Source organism: Taudactylus pleione, unplaced genomic scaffold, assembly GCF_031769625.1.
Source record: "Taudactylus pleione unplaced genomic scaffold, aTauple2 ptg000484l, whole genome shotgun sequence".
Lineage (NCBI taxonomy): Eukaryota > Metazoa > Chordata > Amphibia > Anura > Myobatrachidae > Taudactylus > Taudactylus pleione.
The window spans coordinates 1,173,338-1,196,500 of NW_028284886.1; the positions used below are offsets into that span (position 1 = coordinate 1,173,338).

The window sequence follows — 23,163 nt, forward strand, 5'->3', positions numbered from 1 at the left end:
TTTATTAGATTAATCGAGTACATCGAACAGGATATGAACTGCTCGCTATTCTTGTGGTTGGTTTTTTCAACCGCTAGTTTGCGAGCAGTTCTGAGTTAAAAAAAAACAAATGACGTGGTCATTGACGCTGCTATATTAATTATGCACACCCATAAAACGCCCGTTTTGACCTTTAAGCACGCCTGTGTTCTGATCTCCACTCCCCGTTTTCAACCTTCCCGTTACCACCCACATACGCCTCATTCTGTCTCTCAAAATAGCACTCGCTATATTGCGTACAAACGATTTTCGGCCGCACTGACTGGTTCGCGCATGCGTACTAAAAACCGGACGCATGCGCAGATGTGCGAACATCGCTCGGAACGAGCGTACTGCCGCTAGCGAGTGGCTCTGAATGAGGGCCTAAGCTTGCTCTGTACACCGATGGCAGAGGAGACTAACGGGGGAGGCCTGCAGTAAACAGTGACTATAGCCCCTTTAGGGTAGGGTGGTCTGGCAGGGTCTTTGTGCAGTGAGCCCCCTGGCTTTTGTGAACCACTTGTATTCCTGTGTGATTTGTGAATACATATATATGTTTGTTTTTTTATTCCAAACAAAGGTATATTAGTATCTTTCCAGTTGTTTGCCTTAGCGATTCGGAAACTCACAGGAGGTACAGGGTTCCCTCAGCTAGGATATAAAGCTGCCTCTGGGGGACCAGCTGTGCTGAGTGAGCAAAAGGAGCTAAATAAAAGCCTGGTACCCTCACATCACACTTATGTTTTATACTGCAGACATTTTCTGGGTAAACCAATCAGATCATTCTATCGGTCAATTCCCTGGGAGCCAGTGACATCACTGCATCACTGTGTATATCGTATATGTTCCTTTGTTTGTAAACAATGAGACAATGTGATTGTTGCTCTTTTTAAATAGTTTATATAGTCTTTAAAATGATAAAAAGTGATAGTTGAAAAAATAAATACCACTGCCTAAGTCAGTGTATTATGTAGTGGTGGTTTGTGTACACTAAGGAGAGTATCAGATGGTCTCACTAGGCAATGCATGTATAGCATTGTGGTGGTTTGTGTATCAGATTTTTCCTTGATCTTCCAGACATAACAGTCTGCACAGCACTAAGTGCTGGCTGATACCAGTCCCGCTGGGCCTTGCCCAAATGTCTGTCCAGGAACCAAGCTCTCCAGGGGTTTAAATCCCAGCTCATCCACAGGGATGCCGAATGCCCGCATCTTGGCCTCGTATGTCCGGAGCAGGTCGTTGTGTGACTGAAAAGGGGACACAATAACAGTGTGTGACTGGCATCTGGGAAATCGTTACTCTATGTTCATTTATAAATGAGTAATGAGAACAGTTCTTAGTATTTCTGGCTCATTTATGGGCATGACTATATATTTACCTGGCAGATAGCGACAATCTCTCTGTTGTCCCATTGATGGATAACACATAAACGGGTTCCCACGTGAATCAGACCTCTGCCTGTATGCAGAACGGACGGATCTGTCTGATGTGGCTGCCACAAAAGGTGGCCACGCTAAAAGTGGACCCTAGCACTCAGCCAAGAAACAGGACTGGTCAGCTTAGCCCTTTTCATTGCTCAGTGACACTAGCAAAGACTAAAGGGTGTCCCTGTTAGTAGCACCAGCTCTAATATCATTTTGAAATTAAAATCTGGGATATTCCATGCGCCCTGGTGGTTGCACAGTCCAGAGCTTCTTGAGGCATAAGGGCTATTTCAGACTAAACGGTTTTATCCGGACGGCAATAAAAAAAATTAAAACAGAAGTTTTTTTGCCGTACAGTATTTTAGTCAAGCATGTAAATACATGGATGCTTTCAGAAGGCACGGTCGCTGTGTTATAGCCGTGAATAACCACTGACAAGGACGGCTGCCGTCCACGGTTTCAGCGTTAAAGATTTAAAAGACATTCAAATACACGGCAAAAACATCACACACGGCACAAAACCGTGGTGTGTGATAGGGACAGATATACAGGGAAAACAACGTCCGTTTTTTTGCAGTCTGAAACTGGCCTAAGGGGGAGATTTATCAAACCTTCCAAAGAGGACATGAAGAGAAGTTGCCCATAGCAACCACCCAGATTACAGCTATCATTTATTCACCTAATTCTATAAAATGATAAATAGCATCAGATTGGGTTGGGTATGATATCCCGGTAGACGGGATGTTGCTAGTCAGAATACCAACAGCGGCATCCCGACACCCATAGGACTGAATGGTAAGTAGTTTTCTAACCCCTACCCTAACCCTAACCCACCCTTCCCAGTGCCTAACCCTAACCCTGCCCCACTACTAGTGCCTAAACATAACCTCCCCTCCCCACCTCCTAAACCTAATACCCCCTCCCCGATGCCTATACCGAACCTTCCCCCCTAGTGCCTAAACCTAACCTCCCCCTCCCCCTCCCCGCACCTAAACCTAACACCCCCTCCCCGGTGCCTATACCTAACCTTCCCCCCTAGTGCCTAAACCTAACCTCCGCCTAATCCTAACCCTCTCCGGTGCCTAATCCTAACGCTACCCTCCCCCTGCACCCCGATATTTACCTTCAGGATGCCGATGGTCGGGATACTGGTGTCAGGATTTCGGCGCCGGTATTAAGACCATCGGTATCCCACACGCCGGGATGCTGACTACATCCCGATTGGGTACTATGAGCAATCTCTCCACTGGTCCTCTTTAGAAGGTCTGATAAATCTCCCCATACAGACTTGTTAGTGGCTGCTATTATTTATCTAGACACATCATAAAAGTGACTTGCAAGTCTACGTCTCAAGAGGTTCTGCAGCAGCCACAGTTTTTCATCATGGCTCTGATTGTAGGGAAAACGGTTTGTTCTAAGCCGATATAGTGGTAGCTATAGTGACAGAAATCAGGGCTTTGCATATCTAACTGGTCATTTAATAGTTCTAGGACAGGGTTAAGCCCAATTTCTGGGCACACAATATGCCTTGGTCATCTGTAGCACCTCCCCCCTTACCTTACACACTCTGGCCAGCTCATACTGCAGGTCCTTAATGGTGCTGTTCTTGGAGTCTAACACATCCTGTATGGAGAGAGAATGACACGATCATTCATGCATCAGAAAGCAGAGTCTAGCCGGAGTCTGGCAGCGTTACCTAGATGCCTGTTCTACAGCATGGGATCAGGTAAAATGACAGGTGCCGGGTTTTCGACGCCTGTAATTAGACCCTTGCCGGGATTAGACAGTTGGGATGCCGATGGTCGGCATTTAGACCGTCGGCATCCTGGCTGCATACCCTACAGCACACAAGAACCTCATCATTAAAGAGGGGAGATCACATCTCATAGAACAGACTAGAAGGGCCCCTGTAAGGGTGTAACACAGGGATGAGTTTTACAAGATGCCTCACCTGATTTACTATCCAAACATATGCAGGCAGCGGATCCTTAGTATAATAACAGAGTATAATACAGATGTAATACTGCCACACTGAATTCCGTCTCCCATGATGCACAGCGGGCAGTTCTGAAAGTCGCCTATTACCTGACAACAACTCATGTTGTATAATTATAAGACACTGAGAGATCCGAGTCCGTACCTCCAGTTTTCTAGTGACAGCAGAGAGGGCAGTGGGGTCCAGGTTTGAGGCTGCGAGCACCTCATTAAGTTGTGCCTCCTTCTTCTCCAGGTGTTCTCCCAAAGCTTGCAGCTTCCTCTCCAGCAGCAGGTTCTTAAAGCCGCTCTTCTGGTGGACCTCCTGGATGGCGGCCGTGAATTTCTTATACAGTTCATCTCGCTCATCCTGGACCTATCGGAGAAGAAGAAACCAATAAGAGCACCACGGGCAATGATAGTCTTACTTCCCTCCCATCCCTGGACTGTATGTGGCCCAGTACCAGAGTCAGGGTGTAGGGATGCAAAAATAGGGCCTGATTATTGCCGCCACTGCTGTGTAATTGTATGCAGATATGCAAAAATAGGTTAATGTCGCAGACGCCGTACTATGATTCCAAATGTACGGTACAAATGACCACAGAACATGGCTATGGCCAGGGAGGACGGGCAAGCAGGTAAAAAGCACTTGGGACAGTCTGAGGTCTGCATATGCTAGAGAGGTGTAACCACCCTCCCAAATCGATGTGACCGTCTTCTTCAGTGGAGGCGGAAAGCAAAGAGGGCTCAGCACTCAAAATGATGGCTCTTGTTCACATTTGGTCATGTCCTCTAATTACTGGGGCTCGACGGATCTATTGTCAGCCTTTGCTATGACACTTTAGATGGAGTATTTAGAAGCATTGGGATCACCACTAAATCTTATATTTTTTAAATGAAAACAAACTGTATCTTTTCTGAAAAGACATAAACACGTGTGATATGTCTAAGCCCAGGAGAACAAGCTAAAGAAAAGTTGCAGTAGATTTTATAGATTTTCCAGTCTTTCAGAAGGTAATATAAAGAGAAAACGGAGTATTGATATATGGTGGTGGCTACACGTAAGCATGTGGAACATGAAACTGCAGCCTTGGCTTGGGAGCTGACACTCATTCAATATTCACCTTTTGGAATCTTTGCTCCAACACCTCATGTTCCCATTTCAGGTCATTTAGCTCCTTCTCTGTTGACTTCAGACGCGTTTTTGTACTCTGGAGGGGAAAAAGAACAAGTATTCCGATCATTTATTTATAAGCTGCCAGTGGTAATGCGCAGAGATGTGTGCTATGACAAATAGGGACAGGGACCGGTTTATAAAGTGACATGAGCAGGATGTGCAGTGATTAAGTCTTTGCGGCTGTCAGGCGATCTCGCACATGTACACATATTCATGCATAAATAATGCACAACAGGGGGATGAAGGACTCAGCCGTAAAACCATTCATAGACTAAAACTGTCAGTAATAATAAAAACATACATTTTACATAGCAGCCACAATTGAGAGGGTATTACCGCTGCTTTTATATATGACTTAGTAGCCTTCCCTCGCTTGTTTCTGCTGGCCAGAGACATCATACAGACATCATTTAATCTATACGGACAGGACCAGACTACAGCTCCTCCGTGCCAGAATAACCTAAAGAGTTGTCTCAGCTCAAGTGCTGGATATTATTGACAGCCATATGCACAGTCTCCCAGCATAAACTGCCAAGCCAAGGTAATACATATAAAGGCACACATCCACTAAAAGACATCAAAAGACTGCATGATTACGACATTGTAATACATATAAAAGGCACACATCCACTAAAAGACATCAAAAGACTGCATGATAACGACATTGTGATCGTGCAGTCGTTTGTCAGTCTGTGATGAGCCTGCACTGAGCGAGCAGTCGTTCAGTGCAGGCTCATCAATCATCTACAAACATGTTGAACCTGATGTTATCGTCAGGTTGTACAACATATATGTACGATGATAGATGTCTAAACGACCAGCGGGACCGCACATCGCTGGTGGTTTTAGACATTTTTTTTAACGATCTGCAAACGATTTTCAAACAATTATTGAACGATTGAACGATATCGTTCAATCGCTCAGTTTAATCGTCTAGTGGATGTGTGCCTTTACACTTTTAAATAAAATAAATAATGTTTGTGTGGACTTCCCCATTACACATGCTGAAATAATTATTTTCTTCACACTTCTATCTTATTTTTATCAATATTTCGCCTACTTATGGGTTACTTTTGGGGAGATTCATTATTTAAACCATTATAATAAAAGTTATGTTTTAATAGACTATTTATCTGACCATTGCCCGTTATACTACCCGGTTTTTTTGTCTCTGCACCATTGGGGACATCCTGCTAAACTGGTTGGTCAAGTGATGACTGACTTGTTTGTGGGGGCCCCAGGGCAACTAGGTGCCACTGGACACCTGTTCTCGGCAGGGTCACACCGACCCTGTGTGGGGGCCCTGGGGCAACCGCCCCTGTCACCCCCCCCCCCTTTAATCCAGCCCTGGTGGAAATTATGCAGCTTCAGAGGTTGAGACCTTCATGCAAAACTGACTGATATCTGTTTGAGAGTCTTTTTCAGTCTCTGTATTGACAGAATCTTGTCTTACAGCAAAAATAATTTGCTGGCCTGTACTAGGTTGTACTTGTGGCAGTTGATAATCCACCTATGGGGCTCCAAGATCTGCGTCATCACTCATAAATGGTCCTCGAATAGCATAATAACCCAGTTGCTAGTATTGACTGTGTCTTCAAACTCTTGTGCACGGTCTGTGATGTTGTCCACAGTACAGGATCCACAGTCACTGTCTGCAGTGGCAGGACCGGTTCACCCACTGGAGGCAGTCCAATAGAGAGTGTGAGAAGATGGAGACAGCCTTCATGTGGCGGGTAATGACTTGTAGAGAATAATACATAAAGTATTGAAAAGGAAATGAATGGTAAAATGCTTATGTTGCCATAGACAGCAGTGTGCCAAAGCATCCTGCCCCTGCAGAAAGGGGCTATATCTATATCTATCTATCTATCTATATATATATATATATGGAGCAGTGTCAGATTTCTTAACGTGCCCAAACTCCTGCCTGTGCCCTCTATGCCCCATGGTTACAGTGCCCCAAAAAGGATGGTCTGCTAGGACGGCATAAGTAACTATTCTCAGATACTACTTAAAGTTAGTATATGCTACAAAGGCTATAGGTATAAGCCTACAGACCTTACAATGTGATGGGATGAGCCACTAGGTGAGGGGGTCACATATTTCGGAAGCTTAGCTTTGAGAGACAACTAACACAAAGTGACAGAATGTAATATGGGATTTGGAGCAGGTACTTACAGCCAGAGATACCTTGTCCTTTTCATAATTAGCCAGCTGTCTCTGGAGCTCGGACACATCCTCGCGGGCCTTCTGTAGGGGCTCAGTCAGGCGGCGGTTCTGTAGCTGGAGGTCTGCCATCTCTTTCTCCAACCGGTCTTCCTTCTTCCGCATATCCTCCATTTGCTCCTGCAGTTATGACATAAAGGGCTGTAACTAATAGTGAATACTAGATGATAAATAGATTAACACACAAAATGCCACTTGCTAAGCGGTGTATTACTCTAGGTGGGATTTTTCCCTATGGTTATACACAAAGTAATTTTCCGAGATCTTTCTAGTAGGAATATAACAGGTTATTACAAAATAAGAGGCTTGTGACAAGTAAATCTAATTTTGGGGCAAGCAGCTAATGGAGGAAACAAATTAAGGGTTGAGTTGGGCTGCGAAGGGTGCGATGTGCCGGTCTGTTTGCGGCATTTTAACGCCGTTGCTACGGCACATCGCACCCTTCGCACGGAATAGTATTAACCTCTAAGGGTGGATACACACTACAATAATATCTGCATGATTTGTCGTTGGCAGGTAAATTGGAACGACAAATCGTGGATATTGTGCAGTGTCTATGCACAATTGCGCTCTCCCGCGGGTCGTACACTATCTTTTGGTTGGCCGTGCTGCATGGCCAATCAGAAGATATTGTGTACAAGGTGGTGCAGTTATTGAAGGAAAGGATGAGATATCGTGCGGTCGTTCATTAAATTGCACAGTGTGTACAGGAAATCAGTCCTGATTGGCCAACGTTGTAGTGTGTACCTGGCCTTAAAGTCACTAGCAGATGGCTGTAACCATGTGACGTACTGCTAAAACCTTTACTTCATATACATTGTGTTACACTGGGCAGCCTGAGGCGCTGCATGAGATCATCTTTAGAGTCTTCCTTGTATTCCCCAGAAGCCAAAGTCTCCTTTACACTACACAGGCTTCATTAGATGCCAGGATTAAACATGTCAGCTGTATGACCTTTGTGACCTGCACATGTGCTGTATGACCTTTGTGACCTGCACATGTGCTGTATGACCTTTGTTACCTGCACATGTGCTGTATGACCTTTGTTACCTGCACATGTCAGCTGTATGACCTTTGTTACCTGCACATGTCAGCTGTATGACCTTTGTTACCTGCACATGTGCTGTATGACCTTTGTTACCTGCACATGTCAGCTGTATGACCTTTGTTACCTGCACATGTGCTGTATGACCTTTGTTACCTGCACATGTGCTGTATGACCTTTGTTACCTGCACATGTGCTGTATGACCTTTGTTACCTGCACATGTGCTGTATGACCTTTGTTACCTGCACATGTGCTGTATGACCTTTGTTACCTGCACATGTCAGCTGTATGACCTTTGTTACCTGCACATGTCAGCTGTATGACCTTTGTTACCTGCACATGTGCTGTATGACCTTTGTTACCTGCACATGTGCTGTATGACCTTTGTTACCTGCACATGTCAGCTGTATGACCTTTGTTACCTGCACATGTCAGCTGTATGACCTTTGTTACCTGCACATGTCAGCTGTATGACCTTTGTTACCTGCACATGTGCTGTATGACCTTTGTTACCTGCACATGTGCTGTATGAACGTGATTTCCTGAGCATGCAAATGCTCTGTGCTCTGTCTGTAGCAGCATTACAGGGGCGTCTGTGTATTTGCGTAGGGCATCCGAAAACCTTAATCAGGCCCTAAATATTGGTCACGTAATGCCTCTGGCAGGTCGCTTTTTCTTACATTGTATCAGCCAAATGGTTTAACTCAAGTAATAGCTCTGAATGTAAAAAATATCTTTACTGTGTTTAAATTGTTATATGGTGAACAGTCAAATATAGATTAAAAAAGGTTTTAGGGCCCCATTTAACAACAATGCATAACCCCATTTAATACTTGCTAAAGGAGTTATGTAATTCTTTCTTTATTTAATCTTTAGATGGCGAGAGGGATGCAGTGCCCATTGCTGACCCAACAGCAGCTTTTCCAGCTCAGCAAAGCCTTCCAGGCACTGCCGGGTCCCAGTTAGGTTACACAGTGCCATGCACATTACACAGAAGCCCGATGCTGGCAGCGATAGGTTGCCAGCAGCTGAGCAGAGGGGAATGGGTATGATTTACTGTTGGATGGGATGCCGGTGGTCAGAAGACCGATAGTGGCACCCCGATGGTGAACATCCCGACAGGGGCCAGTAAGTAGCCTAACCCTCCCCCTTCCCCCCCCTAAGCCTCCCCCGGTGGTGCCTAACCCTAACCTCCCCCTGTGGGTGCCTAAACCTAACCCCTCCTTCCCGTACCCTAAACCTAACCCTCCTCGGGTGGTGCCTAACTCTAACTTCCCCCAGGTGATGCCTAGCCCTGAGCTCCCCTCCCCGCAGCCTACCCTAACCCTAACCCACCCAGGCAGGTCCCTAAACCTAACCACCCTATCCCCAGCCTAACCCTAACCCGCATACTTACCTTCAGGATGCCGACGACGGTATCTTGATCCCTTCGGGATGCTGGCACCTGACGGGCATCGGGATTCTGGCGTCAGTATCCTGACTTCCGGCATTTTGACTGGATCCCGAGCAGAGGACCCCGATGACGAGGAAGACGTCGCTGGACCTCGCCGGTGCAGTAAGTAATGATGAATAACAGTATACATTGGTATCACTGTGATACTAAACTAAACATGCCGCTGGTATTTATGATCGTTATTAAATGGGGCCCTCAGAATGATAAAGCTGTAGAGTTGTTGGTACTGAACGAAGTATGAATGATATTAGGAGGATTCACAATCCTTGGTTTGGGTACCTTCAGCGAGTTGATGAGAGCGAGGTTATTGAGTGTGATGTCATTGTAATAGTTTTTGATGTCACTGAAAGCCTTCTCGTGGTTCTTCATCAGTGTGTTGATCTGTCCGTTCTTCCTCTCCTCAATCTCGTGGATCTCGGTCTTCTTGCGCAGCTCCAGTTCATCCCGCAAAACACGCATCTTCTTCTCATATTTGGTCTCAACCTCTGCATGTGAGAGAACAAGGAGTGTGGGCTACATACACATGGTCTATTACCCTGCAAGTGATCTAAAGTGGCCGTCACTCTGGGTTACTTTATTATTTATTTATTTCATTTTTAATTTACATTTTTTATGGAGAAGTAACATAATCTGCATGAGTTTCACACGCAGGATAGAGGAATACAATGGTGCTCCTCTAAGGTCCCTATTGCATGGTGATTTCACATTCCCATATTCCTTACACTGGTTAAGTCACCAAAATGTTTATTTCATCTAAAGGGGGGCTCTCTGAGAGATCCCTTGCTAATTGGCCAACAAGCTCCTCCCTTGAAGACCTTCAGAGGGGATCCGCCACCTTGAAAACCTTATATTACCTGCATTTGGCTCCTGGTGTACCATGTACGACAGTATGCAAAAGACAGCAACACTCTAACTATTCAAGTAGCTAGGACAGGGGTAAGGCTTAATGAAACATAGGATCCATACATCACTTACCCATAGAGACGGGTGTTTGGATCTCATGCCCAACCACATAGACAGCAGTCTCCTTTGGCAGCGGTCTACACTGCCGGACTAAGAGCCAACCAAGAGTCGGTCTGGTCCACAGGCACACAGGGTATATCCCCGGTGGGCCACACCCATTCCCCTAATGTCAGGTTACAGACTGTGCACTCGTATTATACATTGTTACTCCATTAGAGAATGAGTTACATGGTCTCAAGTGGTCTTGTCTGGACACGTTCCCTGTGGTGACTGGCCACACACCTTAACCATGAGCCCTTACCACAGTAATCCTCCGGTGGGACCTCCATGACCCATTCCGGCGCTGACCCATAAGCGGATTAGTTGGGCGGTCAACAATAATACATGTTACTGACCTTTTACTTGTCTCTCAAAGTCGTTCCTCAAGCGGGTGATCTCTTCATCTTGTTTCTGTCAGGAGGAAGTAAAATGTGAACCATAGAGACCGTTCATGAGAAGAGACAGGGAGGACAAGCAATCCAAGTATTTACATCACATGTCCTAATAAAGTTCTACCTGGGATTCTGACTAAGGGCCTGATTCATTACGGATCGCAACTGCGATTGCAACAGTGATTAAGCACGCCGTCTCACTGCGATAGTATGCTAATTCTCTGCGATCACTATGCCGTCGCAGCACAACATAAAGGATGCCCACCTTACCTTACACACGTCTGTAATACTTAGCAAGACTGTGAAACCATCGGTAAAACATTGAGTACCATCGCAGCCTCACGCACACTTGCACAAGCTCTGACCTTACTCAGGAATTGCTAACCTCAGCGCACGCTATCAGGCCTCAGGCCGCGTAGGGCATCGCAGTGGCTAATTTATGCATGGCGTTCAAACGCACTTGCACGCCTGCATTCGCCCGACCACCCCCCCGGTACTTCCTATCAATCGCTCTGCGATGGGTCTACGTAGTCACTACGATCGCAGTGGAGCGTTCTCGCACTGCGATGCATATGCAGAACGCAACAATCGGATGATTGCGTGTGTAATCGGAATAGCGATCCTTGCTGAATCAGGCCCTAAGACCAAGAAGGAACAAACTAAACCATAGAAATATAACAAAATATGGAAGGTTAGAAAGAAGACTGACAATATATATATGGTAACAAGGATATAGTGATCTAAGCTCTACCGTGCAAGGAGGAGATTGAGCTTCCTCCCTCTCATTCAGAAGGTGGCAGTAACACGGAGCAAACATTCGCTCTTCAGGTAACATGAATACAGACTGAACAGGAACCCGAAGGCCGGTTATACTGCAGCCTCAGTGACTGATCAGCATTCACCTCTACTCCCTTCTCTCACCATCTTCAGGTTCTTCACCACCATCTCATTGGCCAACTCCTGCTCTTTGATATCCACTCGCAGCACGCGCACGTCTTTGCGTAGTAAGCTCTCCTGGCCGTGATGGTCCTTCTGTGCCAGCTTCATAGCGATGCTGCCCTCTGCCTTCATCTCAGAGATGTTGTTCTGGTGCTCGTATAACAGATGCTTCACTTTCTGCTTGTAAACCTGAATAACCGATGGAAAGTAACGGGGGGACAGTTACTGACTAATCTGACCTGCGCTGAAAGAAACTCTAAATTACTCTACCAAAGGGAAAAAGGAAATACATATAGCGGGGGGTGGGGAGCAACAGGGAGGGGGCGGGGCAGTCAGAGGGGGTGGAGCTGAGCAGGGGGGGGGCGGATTTTGAGATGACACTCCCACAGGACATTTCTGTGCACTTGCAATGTCACCGCCCAGTTCCCGCCCCAAAAAGCTTAATTTCATGGAAACACAGATCTGTACAAGTTCTGCCTGGCCCAGAATAGGAAGGAGATATGTAAAAATGTGTATATTTGAACCTGTGCGTGCACCGTATACTACAACTCGCCATCTGTGTGCGTGCACCATAATCCGTCTGACTCAGAAACAGATGCTATAAGCGCTAGACCAGAAATTTCCGTAAAGGCGTCAGTTTCACCTGTGTCCTTTTAAAGTGCCGCTGTTGCAGGGTTTTGGTTTTTATGTAGACCTTGTCCCATTATCAATGTTACAAGAATACCATATTATATTATTGATTTGGAATCTCTGTGTATTCAAGTCTACTGCGATCCTACAACATCAACTGTGTCTTGCTATGGGGTATATTCATCAATTATCGGGTTTTAGACACGATAATTGCAATTTGTTATTGCAGCTGTTCACGGCCATTAGAAGTGATATTCCGACCAACTGTATCAAAACTGACACGCAGGGACAGGGGCTCGGAAAAACAAATACTTATTCCTCATAATGAGCACACCAGGGTAGTATTATATGGGGGTGCCAGGCCTGTTATGTCATGTCATTACCTTGATTTCAACCTGATGACGCTCCTCGGCCTCCTCCATCTCGCGGTCCTTGTTGCGAAGTTCCGATTTCTTCTCTTCCAGCTGCCGCCGGGTGATCTCCCAAAAGGTGTGGATTTTGTCACGTTCCAGCTGGAAGTAGTTTCTCTCCTCTCGCTCTCGGTCCAGCTCCTCCCGTTGGCCCACTATGCATTTCTCCAGCTGAGGTAAAATATTATAGTCCTATTAATGCCATGCCAATATGTAATAAGTATGTAACTTTATATTTGGTCTCATTTTATTTGCCCATTGGAAAATCCAGAAAATCACAAATTAATGGAGCAATTCCACAGTGCTGTCAGAATGGATTACTTTACGACCATCAACATTGCCAATTTTCCCCTGTACTCCAAAAATGTGTACAGGAAAATTGGTGATGTTGGGGCACCATATCCGACCGAGATGTACGCAGCCAAACATGGCGGCCACATATTGTAGATAACTGGATTAGAGCTGAAGAGTTACTGTTGTTCACTGGACAATACTGAGGGTGGTGCTGAATAAGTGGTGATTGCCAATATATCGCCAGCCATTGGTTTAGTGATTAAAGGACAGTACACCCATCACCAACTGGCGGTAGTTCGGGACTGAACCAATATTCACGGGCAGGATTGCCAGCAGGAAACTCAGGCCCAGGTGTGACAGTGACTCCTTGGGCATCCCCAGGCTGAGCAGGTGATGTGCAAACACTGTGACCACATGAACCCACCCCAAGGCTGTCTTATAAGGAAGATATATTCTGCAGCGGATTCTGACAAACACCAACAAGGATTGACTATTATTTCCATTCATTCACAACTGTGTTCAGTATGGTCACACTAGATGTATAAGAAAAACAATGGACAGGGGAAAAAAAAAAACAACAACAGTTTAACAAAGTGTAAAAATGATAATCTAGAAAATTCTAAGTTTTGGTGAAAGTTCTATGCCTTTAGAGCAGGGGTGGGGAACCTTTTTTCTGCGGAAGGCCATTTTGATATGTAGAACATTATTCACAGGCCCTGTGTAGGCCACGCCCCCTTCGTGTGATGTCACACGGGGGCGGGATCACAATCACCGGTGATTACAGCAATGCCGGAGCAGGAGCTGTAAAGGCAGCGGTGTGACCGTCTGAAGCGTCCTAAAGACGCTCCAGACGGCACTGCTGCATAGATTCTGGCTGCAGGGTGCCACTCTAGGCACCCTGCAGCCAGATGAGGCTACCCGAAAAAGCTCAGAGGGCCAGCCCAAATGATTCCGAGGGCCTTATACGGCCCCCAGGCAGGAGGTTCCCCATTCCTTCATTAAAAGATCAGACGTAATGATAAACGGATATTACACTTATCAGCCTATCTTGATGCTTTAATTGCGGAACTGAAGGAAACTCTACCCACAGAAAATGCTAATAATAAAGAAATTACGAGTAATAAATTGGGGAATAATACAGTCTATTTTCTGCTACTTATGTCGCTTTGCTGTGACTATTACCTACAATTATATAATACAGATGTCCTAATAAGCCTCTTACTATGTCAGCTATCTTCCTAACCATCAAAGTGTTCATTCTAGCACCCTGCACCTGTCACAACTCGAGCAGTTACTCTTTCCTGCCTGGGGTGTCGCTCTCTGCTTTGGTGCTATTAGCACACTCTTGGCCTGATTCAGACCCACTCAGCAGATCCACCAAGTAACCCACATTACGTAGCAATCACCATATACACACAAATCTATCATCATATTAATCACAGTGGACTATAAGGGAGGACTATAAGGCTTTATCACAGTTATCATGAACATATAGTTTAACTTCACAAGATAACTATGAGATTGCATCAGCAGTCACAGGAACAGACGCCCGCAGGAACTGCGCAGTGCAGCTGGCACAGCTCATCACCATGTACTGGCTGGAACTCTAGAACTCGATGCTGACTTTTGGGCAGTTTTATGTAAAAACACGTTCCCACAATGACAGAATTACGGTGTGGGTGTTGTGACATGAATGCACCTGCGTTTTTAGTGCAACCCTAATACTGACGCCATTGTCGGGGGAGAGTGAGGCCATGGACGCAGGTCGGATCATTAATGCATGCAGGAGACATGGAGACTACTGCCGCATTAACATAAATGCAAGGGTACGGAATTGAAAAGCTGCTTGCGTCCAGCAATTCCGTCTACTACTAAATCACTCCTTAAGTCAATATTCCTGAGAATGCAACTTACCAATTAATTAGAAAGCAGTGACATCACTGAAAATGCAGCCTACCAATTTACTAGAAAGCAGTATCATCACTAGGGATGCAACTTACCAATTCATTAGAACCCAGTGACATCCATGGGGCACTTTATGAATTGTGAGGCTTCATTCTCGCAAACGTCCTACATCAGTGGTGTTACTGGTTCCTAGTAAACTGAAAGCAGGAACCACATGGCCAATGGACTAAAGCAGGAGTCTTCAACCTTGTCCCTCCAGCTGCTGTGGAACTACACATCCCAGCATGCACTGCCATAGTTTTAGCATGCTGTTATATCAAAAAGGTGGCAGTGCATGCTGGGATGTGTAGTTCCACAGCAGCTGGAGGGCCAAGGTTGAAGACCCCTGGACGAAAGTGACCCACCTTGTCTGCCAACCCTTCCCTAATATGTACAGTTATGGCTGATGCTTTGCAATGACAGTATAGATGTAACACTTACCTGGTCTTTGCTCATTTCTTCCGTGGCCAGGCCATCCACCAAACCTGCGCTCTTCCCCTTGGCCGACTTCTTTTTCTTCTCTCCCTTTTTCTTTTTGGGCGGCTAAAGAACACACATTCAACACACAGCAGGTGATATAGAGACGTCAGTGTCGATTATTGTATATCAGCTATACATTATAGCCGCTAGAATAAGCTTGTATAAAGTGTCATAAGTGACTAGTCGTTATCCGGTACAACGTAGACTAATTATAGTAATATGACAATGAGGCAAAAAATATATTTTTTTAAAAACAACTAAAACAAAAAAACATTTGGTAAATATTGAAAATATTGTGAATCAAGTCTATCTGATATTAAAAGTTTGCTTAATTGCAACGAAAAATATTGTATTTATATTTATATGTTTGTATTTATATTTATATGTATGTATTTATATTTATATGTATGTGCAAACAGGAGTCATTTTACCACCCCATATTCTGCTGTCGGGGTTGGTATAAAATATCTACATGAGAAAGGCAGACAATGTGTAGATTGACCCCGCATGGTAGACAGTCAATAGGTCGACAGGAACAAAAGGTTGACACAGAAAATGTCAACATGGATGAAGATATACAGGTACATAAGGTCGACATGATCAAAAGGTGGATACAAAAAAAAACATTCAAAACAAAAATGATCGACACATAGGTTTTTTTTGTTTTCTAACCCTAAACTTCACCATAAAACTCACCGTCCCTCCTGATGCCTAACCCTAACCGTTGGGGCAAGTACCTAACCCGAACGTCCCTCCTAGTGCCTAATCCTAACCCTCCGGTAAGTGCCTAACCCAGACCGTCCCTTCTAGTGTCTAACCCTAACCGTCCCTCCTAGCGCCTAATCCTAACCCTCCGGTAAGTGTCTAAACCAGACCGTCCCTTCTAGTGCCTAACCCTAACTGTCCCTCCTAGTGACTAATCCTAACCCTCCGGTAAGTGTCTAACCCAGACCGTCCCTTCTAGTGCCTAATCCTAACCCTACGGTAAGTGTCTAAACCAGACCGTCCCTTCTAGTGCCTAACCCTAACTGTCCCTCCTAGTGACTAATCCTAACCCTCCGGTAAGTGTCTAACCCAGACCGTCCCTTCTAGTGCCTAACCCGAACCGTCCCTCCTAGTGCCTAATCCTAACCCTCCGGTAAGTGTCTAACCCAGACCATCCCTTCTAGTACCTAACCCGAACCGTCCCACCTAGCACCTAATCCTAACCCTCCGGTAAGTGCCTAACCCAGACCGTCCCTTCTAGTGCCTAATCCTAACCCTCCGGTAAGTGCCTATCCCAGACCGTCCCTTCTAGTGCCTAACCCTAACCGTCGGGGTAAGTACCTAACCCAAACCGTCCCTCGTAGTGCCTAATCCTAACCCTCCGGTAAGTGCCTAACCCAGACCGTCCCTTCTAGTGCCGGAATTGGTATGAAATACCGGCGCCCGGCATCACTACGATCGGGATGCCGGGTGCTGGTCTCCCGGCGTCGGGGAAATGCCGGGCATCTACATCTAGACGCCCGGCATTTCACCCTTGCCGGGATATGACAGTTGGGAAGCCGGCTGCCGGTATTTAGGCAGTCGGCTTCCCGATTGCATACCCTAGTGCCTAACTCTAACCATTGGGGTAAGTACCTAACCCGAACCGTCCCTCCTAGTGCCTAATCCTAACCCTCCGGTAAGTGCCTAACCCAGACCGTCCCTTCTAGTGTCTAAACCTAACCCTCCGGTAAGTGCCTAATCTGAACCGTCCCTCCTAGTGCCTAATCTTAACCCTCCGGTAAGTGTCTAACCCAGACCACTCCTCCTAGCGCCTAATCCTAACCCTCCGGTAAGTGCCTAACCCTAACTGTCCCTTCTAGTGCCTAACCCTAACAATCCCTCCTAGAGTCTAACCCTAACCCGAAATTGAAAAAAAACCGTGCCAACCATTTGTACCTGTCTATCTTCATCCATGTCGATCTTTTGTCCCCGTTGGCCTATTGACTGTCTACCAAGCGGTGTCTATCTAGACATTGTCGTCCTTTTTAATGTACAGATGTGTCCTGCTACACCTTTGCTGATTGCGCTAGAAATGTGCACCTGCATCACACCATACGATTACCCACAGCCGCATACGCTATGGCACACACTGCGATCGCACCATGCATTCCTATGGCAGCTCGGGTGTGAACACAGTGCGCATATACGCTCGCGTGAGACAATTTGCTGTGTACGCAGAAAAGAAGTAGCAGGACAGGACACATCTGTAGATCTATTGACTGGAACCCCTGCTATCCACCACGTTACCATTTGCAGTATCCTGGTCTAAATATAGCTTCGACACCAGTTAATTAAATCAGCCAAGTATAGTGTAATGGGGAAGAAGTGTGAATTGCAGAAGATTATAGACACTGAGGTGAACGCTGCAGTTCATGTTTTTATAAATATCTTAATCTGCTTTACCATGTAATGATTGCTGCAGCTGTGACTAAAATCTGCTCAGACACAGGAAATTATGTAACTCAATAACAATACTCAGAAGTCACACATTTATAAATATTTACTAGAACACATGTAATATAAGATCATGTGTATTGTATTATAACATGGTCAGCCTCTGCTGGATCCCTCCTATCTGCAGTGGTAACATATGATGTCCCCTCAGCCCCATGTCATAAATGCATTTATCTATAGCAGCCTTGCAGTGATCAGCGTTGGTTAGATCTGTTTATCTCACTCACCATGTTGGTCCCGGTTGCTTTTCCACTGACACAAAGTAACAGAGTCTCCTGGCAACAAAAATCTACCGAAGTATCGCGAGATTTTGCTCCAGCACTTCCGGGTGCCTGGTGGTTGCTAGGGATCCCTGTTAAACAGTTTGCATAGTAACAAGTTCTGGACAGGGGGGTGTGAGAGAGTATGGGGAGTTCACTTGTCTTCAGGCTGAGCTCTGCAGGCTGCAATATTAAAATATATCTTCTCTAACAGCAAACATATTTACCTATTAATAAGTAAATAGCTACCATACAGTATATAGCCCAGGATGCAGCCACCCTACATATTGCCCTGTGCACCATCTTCTACAAGAACAATTTGGGGTTGTATGTAAGCATGTGATGGGCGTTAAAAGCCAGGAGTCTTTATCATGACATGTTTATAAAATATAATTATGAATTGTATTCTGCACATACTTGCCAACTCTCCCTCATTGTCAGGGGGACTCCTTGATATTGCAGCAGTCTCCCTGAAGAGTCTAGCAATCTCCCTCATTGCACATTACCCCCAAGCTGTTATATACACACAAAAAAAAAATATATACATTCAAATAAGATAATTAGTACCATTCCCCCGCATTGGTTATAGGGCACAATGAACCCTATGGCTACGTGCATTTTCTGAAAAGTATCAGTGTGTTTTCATCAACAAGTAGATACGCCCCTGGGTTCACTGCAATAACCCAAGCTCCTGGTTTAGTCTACCCGGCTATCCCCAGAAACTTAAGGGGTTTAGGGCCTGATTCAGAGCCGGACGCTCTGAACGAGCGCCCGCTCTGAATCAGGGCGTTTTTTTTTTTAATGTTGTGGCCTTACTAACTGTTGTTAGTCTTAATAACTGCTTTGGGGCTCATTTACATTTGGATGAAAATCTATTTTATGTCACGCCTCTCAGATGTAGCAGTACACGCCCACTTTACCACTCATAGGTGCTGCTTTTTACAATCTTCCTGAAATGCTTTTTCAAAAGTAGGAAAGTATGATTCTGCATAATCATTTTTAATAAATTACAGTAACATTAAGCACAAAAACAGGATAAGATTAGGAGAATTGCATTAAATATTCAGAAACTGGGACTGTCCCTGGACAGGGACAGCTGGCAGCTAAAATGAAGTTTTGTGCAAAGACTGTCTAGTTAAGAAATGTAATTAAGCCGGATGAAAGCCAGTGGCACTATAATATAGCAGGACTAGGGACAAGTAGTGCATGGAGTCGTAGGGCGCAATTCAATTGTTTTGGCACCTCCGCGCGCCCGACGGAGCTATTAAATTGTGGATCCTGTCGGGCGTAGGCATTTCAGATCACACACTCCCGGGTGAGCTGAAATGCGCAAAAGGGGACCCATTTGAGTATCCAAATGGCACTTTTCGCGATCGTGTCCAGCACTTTGGTCAGGTAAAGCCGTTTTACATGGTAAACCCAACCTCTTTGGGGCGATCGACGCAAGGATCAGCATCAATTGAATAGCGTCCCGTGATCTACCGTCACTTTAGACGGGAGATCAGGCGCGCTAAAACAATTGAATTGCCCCCTTATTGTGACCACACAGATGTCACCAAAGTGATGGCTATGTTCATGGTGAACATTCCGCATGGGGCATGGTGTGTACACCAGGGGAATTCAGTGATAGGGGTGTGGTCAAACTTCAGGGGGGATTGGCAATTCTCCACAGAGGCCGGCTAATGATTAGAAAGTTCATGGTCTGGGCCCCTTTAAAAAAAAATATAGTAAATACTGCTAGTGCATGCATGACAATTTACCAGATAATAACAGCAATAGATTGTAGAAAATACACCCTAGTCCAGTGCAGTATAATGTAACATATGTATAATGTATAATTCAAGCGCACAGTCTGTAACCTGATCCCTAGAGGAGGGGGTGGGCCCTCAGGCAGTAGGGCCCACCAGGGGTTTCGCCTGTACCCCTGTAGGCCAGTCCTACCCTGTCGTAAAGTGTAGGTGTTCCCATAGTGCACCACCAAAGTGATAGTTCTATGGAGAGAATGTATGGACTTATGAAATCCAAGTATAACATATGATTAGTAAAGATTGCATATAATATGCAGTAAAAGTTGTTGATTTGTGTGTATTATTTAGCGGTATACACAATTAGTAAATAGTAGATACCAGCGGAAAGTATTGTTGTAGACACACCAGCCGGGTACAACAAAAAGACAAATAGGCGCTAGTAAAAAAAAAAAGGGAATATATTACACAGTCTAAAACAAAAACAATAAAAGAAAAGAAAACAATTTATAAGCTTAAATGTATAGATAAAAAGACATTTTGAAGTCTATAAAATTAAGCTTATTTGTGGGATTACAATTAAATTCTGGATAATTGGTACAACATGATAAAACTAATAGGTTAGCAATCTGCTGAAGACACAGATGGATAAATACCAAACCGATTAAGATACAATGTAGCAAAAATGCTTACCAGTATATATTGTAACTGAACTAGATATAGTATCTTTGCAAGGAGATCCCACTACAGATATACTATGTGGTATGAGAATTGATAAAGAACATAGAATACATATGATAAATATGATAAACAAGTCCAAGTCACACGATCCAGCTGTAACTTGTATAACCCACGTAGTTAGTGTGTCATTTGTTTGAAAGAAATACCAATTATTTCCTCTTTGTGTGGAATTTCAGAGATTGCTTTGAATAGATGTAATGTCCAGAACCAAACAAATGTATGGTTGATACTCATACAAATAGTGGTAATACAGGCATTTATCTTGGTAAGAGTTGTAATTCAAAAACACACGGACAGATTAAGGGCCTAATTCAGACCCGCTCGCGAGCGCTGAGCGCTCGCAAGCGGGTCGATGTTGGCCAAGTGCACATGCGCACGACGGAGGCGGCTCCGTCGTGCGCATGCGCGAGACCTGAATAACGGCGGCCAAGCCGTCGTTATGGGTCTCGCACCAAAGGGGGCGTGCTGTCGATGGTGAGTGACAGCACGCCCCCTTTGGTGGGCATGCCGGGGGCGTTGCTGCCCAGACGGAGGCGTTCCCATGGGAACGCCTACCGTCTGGGGCCGGCCCCACTGACATCACTAGTGATGTCAGTGGGAGTGCTTTTGGCTATGATAGAGCCAAAAGCACTCCAGGGCTTGCGGCAACGAGACCCTACCGCAAGGGTCTCGTCGCAAGCCCGATGGTCGCGATGGTCTTGACCATCGCGACCATCATCATGGACGCTCGCATAAGCTGTGGGTGGTAACCCACAGCTATGCGAGCGTCCAAGAGTCCGCAACATTAAAAAAAAAAAACGCCCTGATTCAGAGCGAGCGCTCGTTCAGAGCATCCGGCTCTGAATCAGGCCCTAAACCCCTTAGTTTCTGGGGATAGCCGGGTAGACTAAACCAGGAGCTTGGGTTATTGCAGTGAACCCAGGGGCGTATCTATAATGGGTGCAGGGTGTGAGGTGCACATGGGCGCCCTGGGTCCAGGAGGGGCCCGCACCGTACACCCTGAACCCATATTATCTAATACTTACCTCTCCGTCTAAGCCCTGTACAAAACGCCCGAAAATGGCCACCGCTGCCATTTTTCCAGCGTTTGGCACATGAGCAGTGAGGAATTCGCCGGGAAAATGGCCGCATCATTTCCCCGGCAACCTGCGCATGCGCAGTAGACTCTGGGTACACTTTAGTGCCCAAAGTCTACTGATGCTGCGGTTGGCGGTCAGACGCGTCAGTCTGCTGCCAGACGCCAGGGAGAGAGAAGGCAGAAACAGATGGGGAATGAACATGGGCTCCCTCCTCTCTTAAAACGCAACCAGCGTTGTTCAGCCATACTTACAGTTCTATATACAAGCAGCGGAGCATACAGCGGACTGTCTGCCCTTTATGTATGGTGGGATATAACAGGTCCCCCACAGTATTATACGTCTGTGTAGTACTATTGCGCTCAAACACAGTGACCCAAGATGGCACTGAGCACAGGCTGTCTAACAGTGGGCATCTTGGTAAGGGGTAGATGCTTCAGATATGGTCATACTTGCCTACACTCCTGGAAGTTGCGAGATGCTCCAGAATTTTCTGGAAGCCCCCCACACCCCCGGAAGAGTATCTGGATCCCCTTCATCCTGCTTACTTCCTCATTAAGTGGGCAGGATGGAGAGATAATTGCCGGGCATCGCGGCTCTGTATGGAATGGGGGTGGCTAAATGCCACGAAACGTGTCATTTAGCCCACCTCCTCCTCACGCTCCCATGATGGGGCGGGGCCTAATGACACAGGAACCCCCCCCCCCAAAGTGGCCACCTGTATCTGCTCTCCGGGCATCTCCAGGGGAGCAGATAATAAAAGTAGGTAAGTATGTTATGGAGCATCATGATGGAGGAGGCGCAGTAACACAATCCATATACCAACGAAAGAGGCATTTTACTGTGCAGTCAGTATTGAAAATAGGGACATGTCCAATGGCAATAATGTCATTGGTGCCTAAACCCTATCAATGTCCCTGTAAAATAGGGACAGTTGGCAATGGTAGACTTACCGTTATTTAGGTACATCCTAAATAATATGCATGTTATTGGATTATTGAAGTGAACATCACCAATGATCAAGCATACATAAAGAAAGGGATGTACGTACACGGTGGCGGAACTTCATCCCCACGACCAAAAGGTCAGGTCTCCTCCTCCTTACTCTCCCCATTTCTGGAATCGTCTAGTAGCACAGGCAGAGTGGAGCCTGGAGGGGAATCTAGCAATATCTACAGAACCCAAGTGGTGACATTTGAGAACATATACACCACACTTTAAAATTCGGTATCCATACTGTCAATGCATATAAACCCAATGTCAGGTTCTGGCCTAGGGTCGTCCGTTACTCACTGAAGGGGGTCACTGGTGAACACCTCCCAGCAGGTTAGACTCCGTGCCTTTGGACAGGTCTCGCCAACATCCGACACTTGTGGATGAGGAGAGCACACATTCAGGCCCCTCGCCTCCGATTCCTCCCTCAACCCCGGACCCCAGCTTTCAACTCCAAG

At 45.7% G+C, this 23,163-nt stretch overlaps 1 protein-coding gene across 1 annotated transcript; it reads right to left on the reverse strand.

The window, feature by feature from the left end:
* Nucleotides 1-754: 754 nt before the first annotated feature.
* On the reverse strand, nucleotides 755-18,198 carry DRC4 (dynein regulatory complex subunit 4). The gene is made up of 11 exons (XM_088449388.1): nucleotides 18,118-18,198; nucleotides 15,371-15,472; nucleotides 12,665-12,862; nucleotides 11,634-11,840; nucleotides 10,677-10,731; nucleotides 9,598-9,803; nucleotides 6,772-6,939; nucleotides 4,541-4,627; nucleotides 3,583-3,792; nucleotides 3,000-3,065; nucleotides 755-1,265 (listed from the first exon to the last, which is right to left on the reverse strand). Exons 1-11 carry the CDS (start codon nucleotides 18,118-18,120, stop codon nucleotides 1,116-1,118), a joined length of 1,452 nt encoding a protein of 483 aa, XP_088305514.1. The 5' UTR covers nucleotides 18,121-18,198; the 3' UTR covers nucleotides 755-1,115.
* Between the last annotated feature and the right edge of the window lie 4,965 nt (nucleotides 18,199-23,163).

Excerpts from the sequence above, each read along its gene's own strand:
- DRC4 (XM_088449388.1), bottom strand. Across the intron at positions 9,804-10,676 it reads CTTTGAGAGACAAGTAAAAG|AGGTTGAGACCAAATATGAG; the intron begins GTCAGTAACATG and ends TCTCACATGCAG. Across the intron at positions 3,066-3,582 it reads CTGTCACTAGAAAACTGGAG|GATGTGTTAGACTCCAAGAA; the intron begins GTACGGACTCGG and ends CTCTCCATACAG.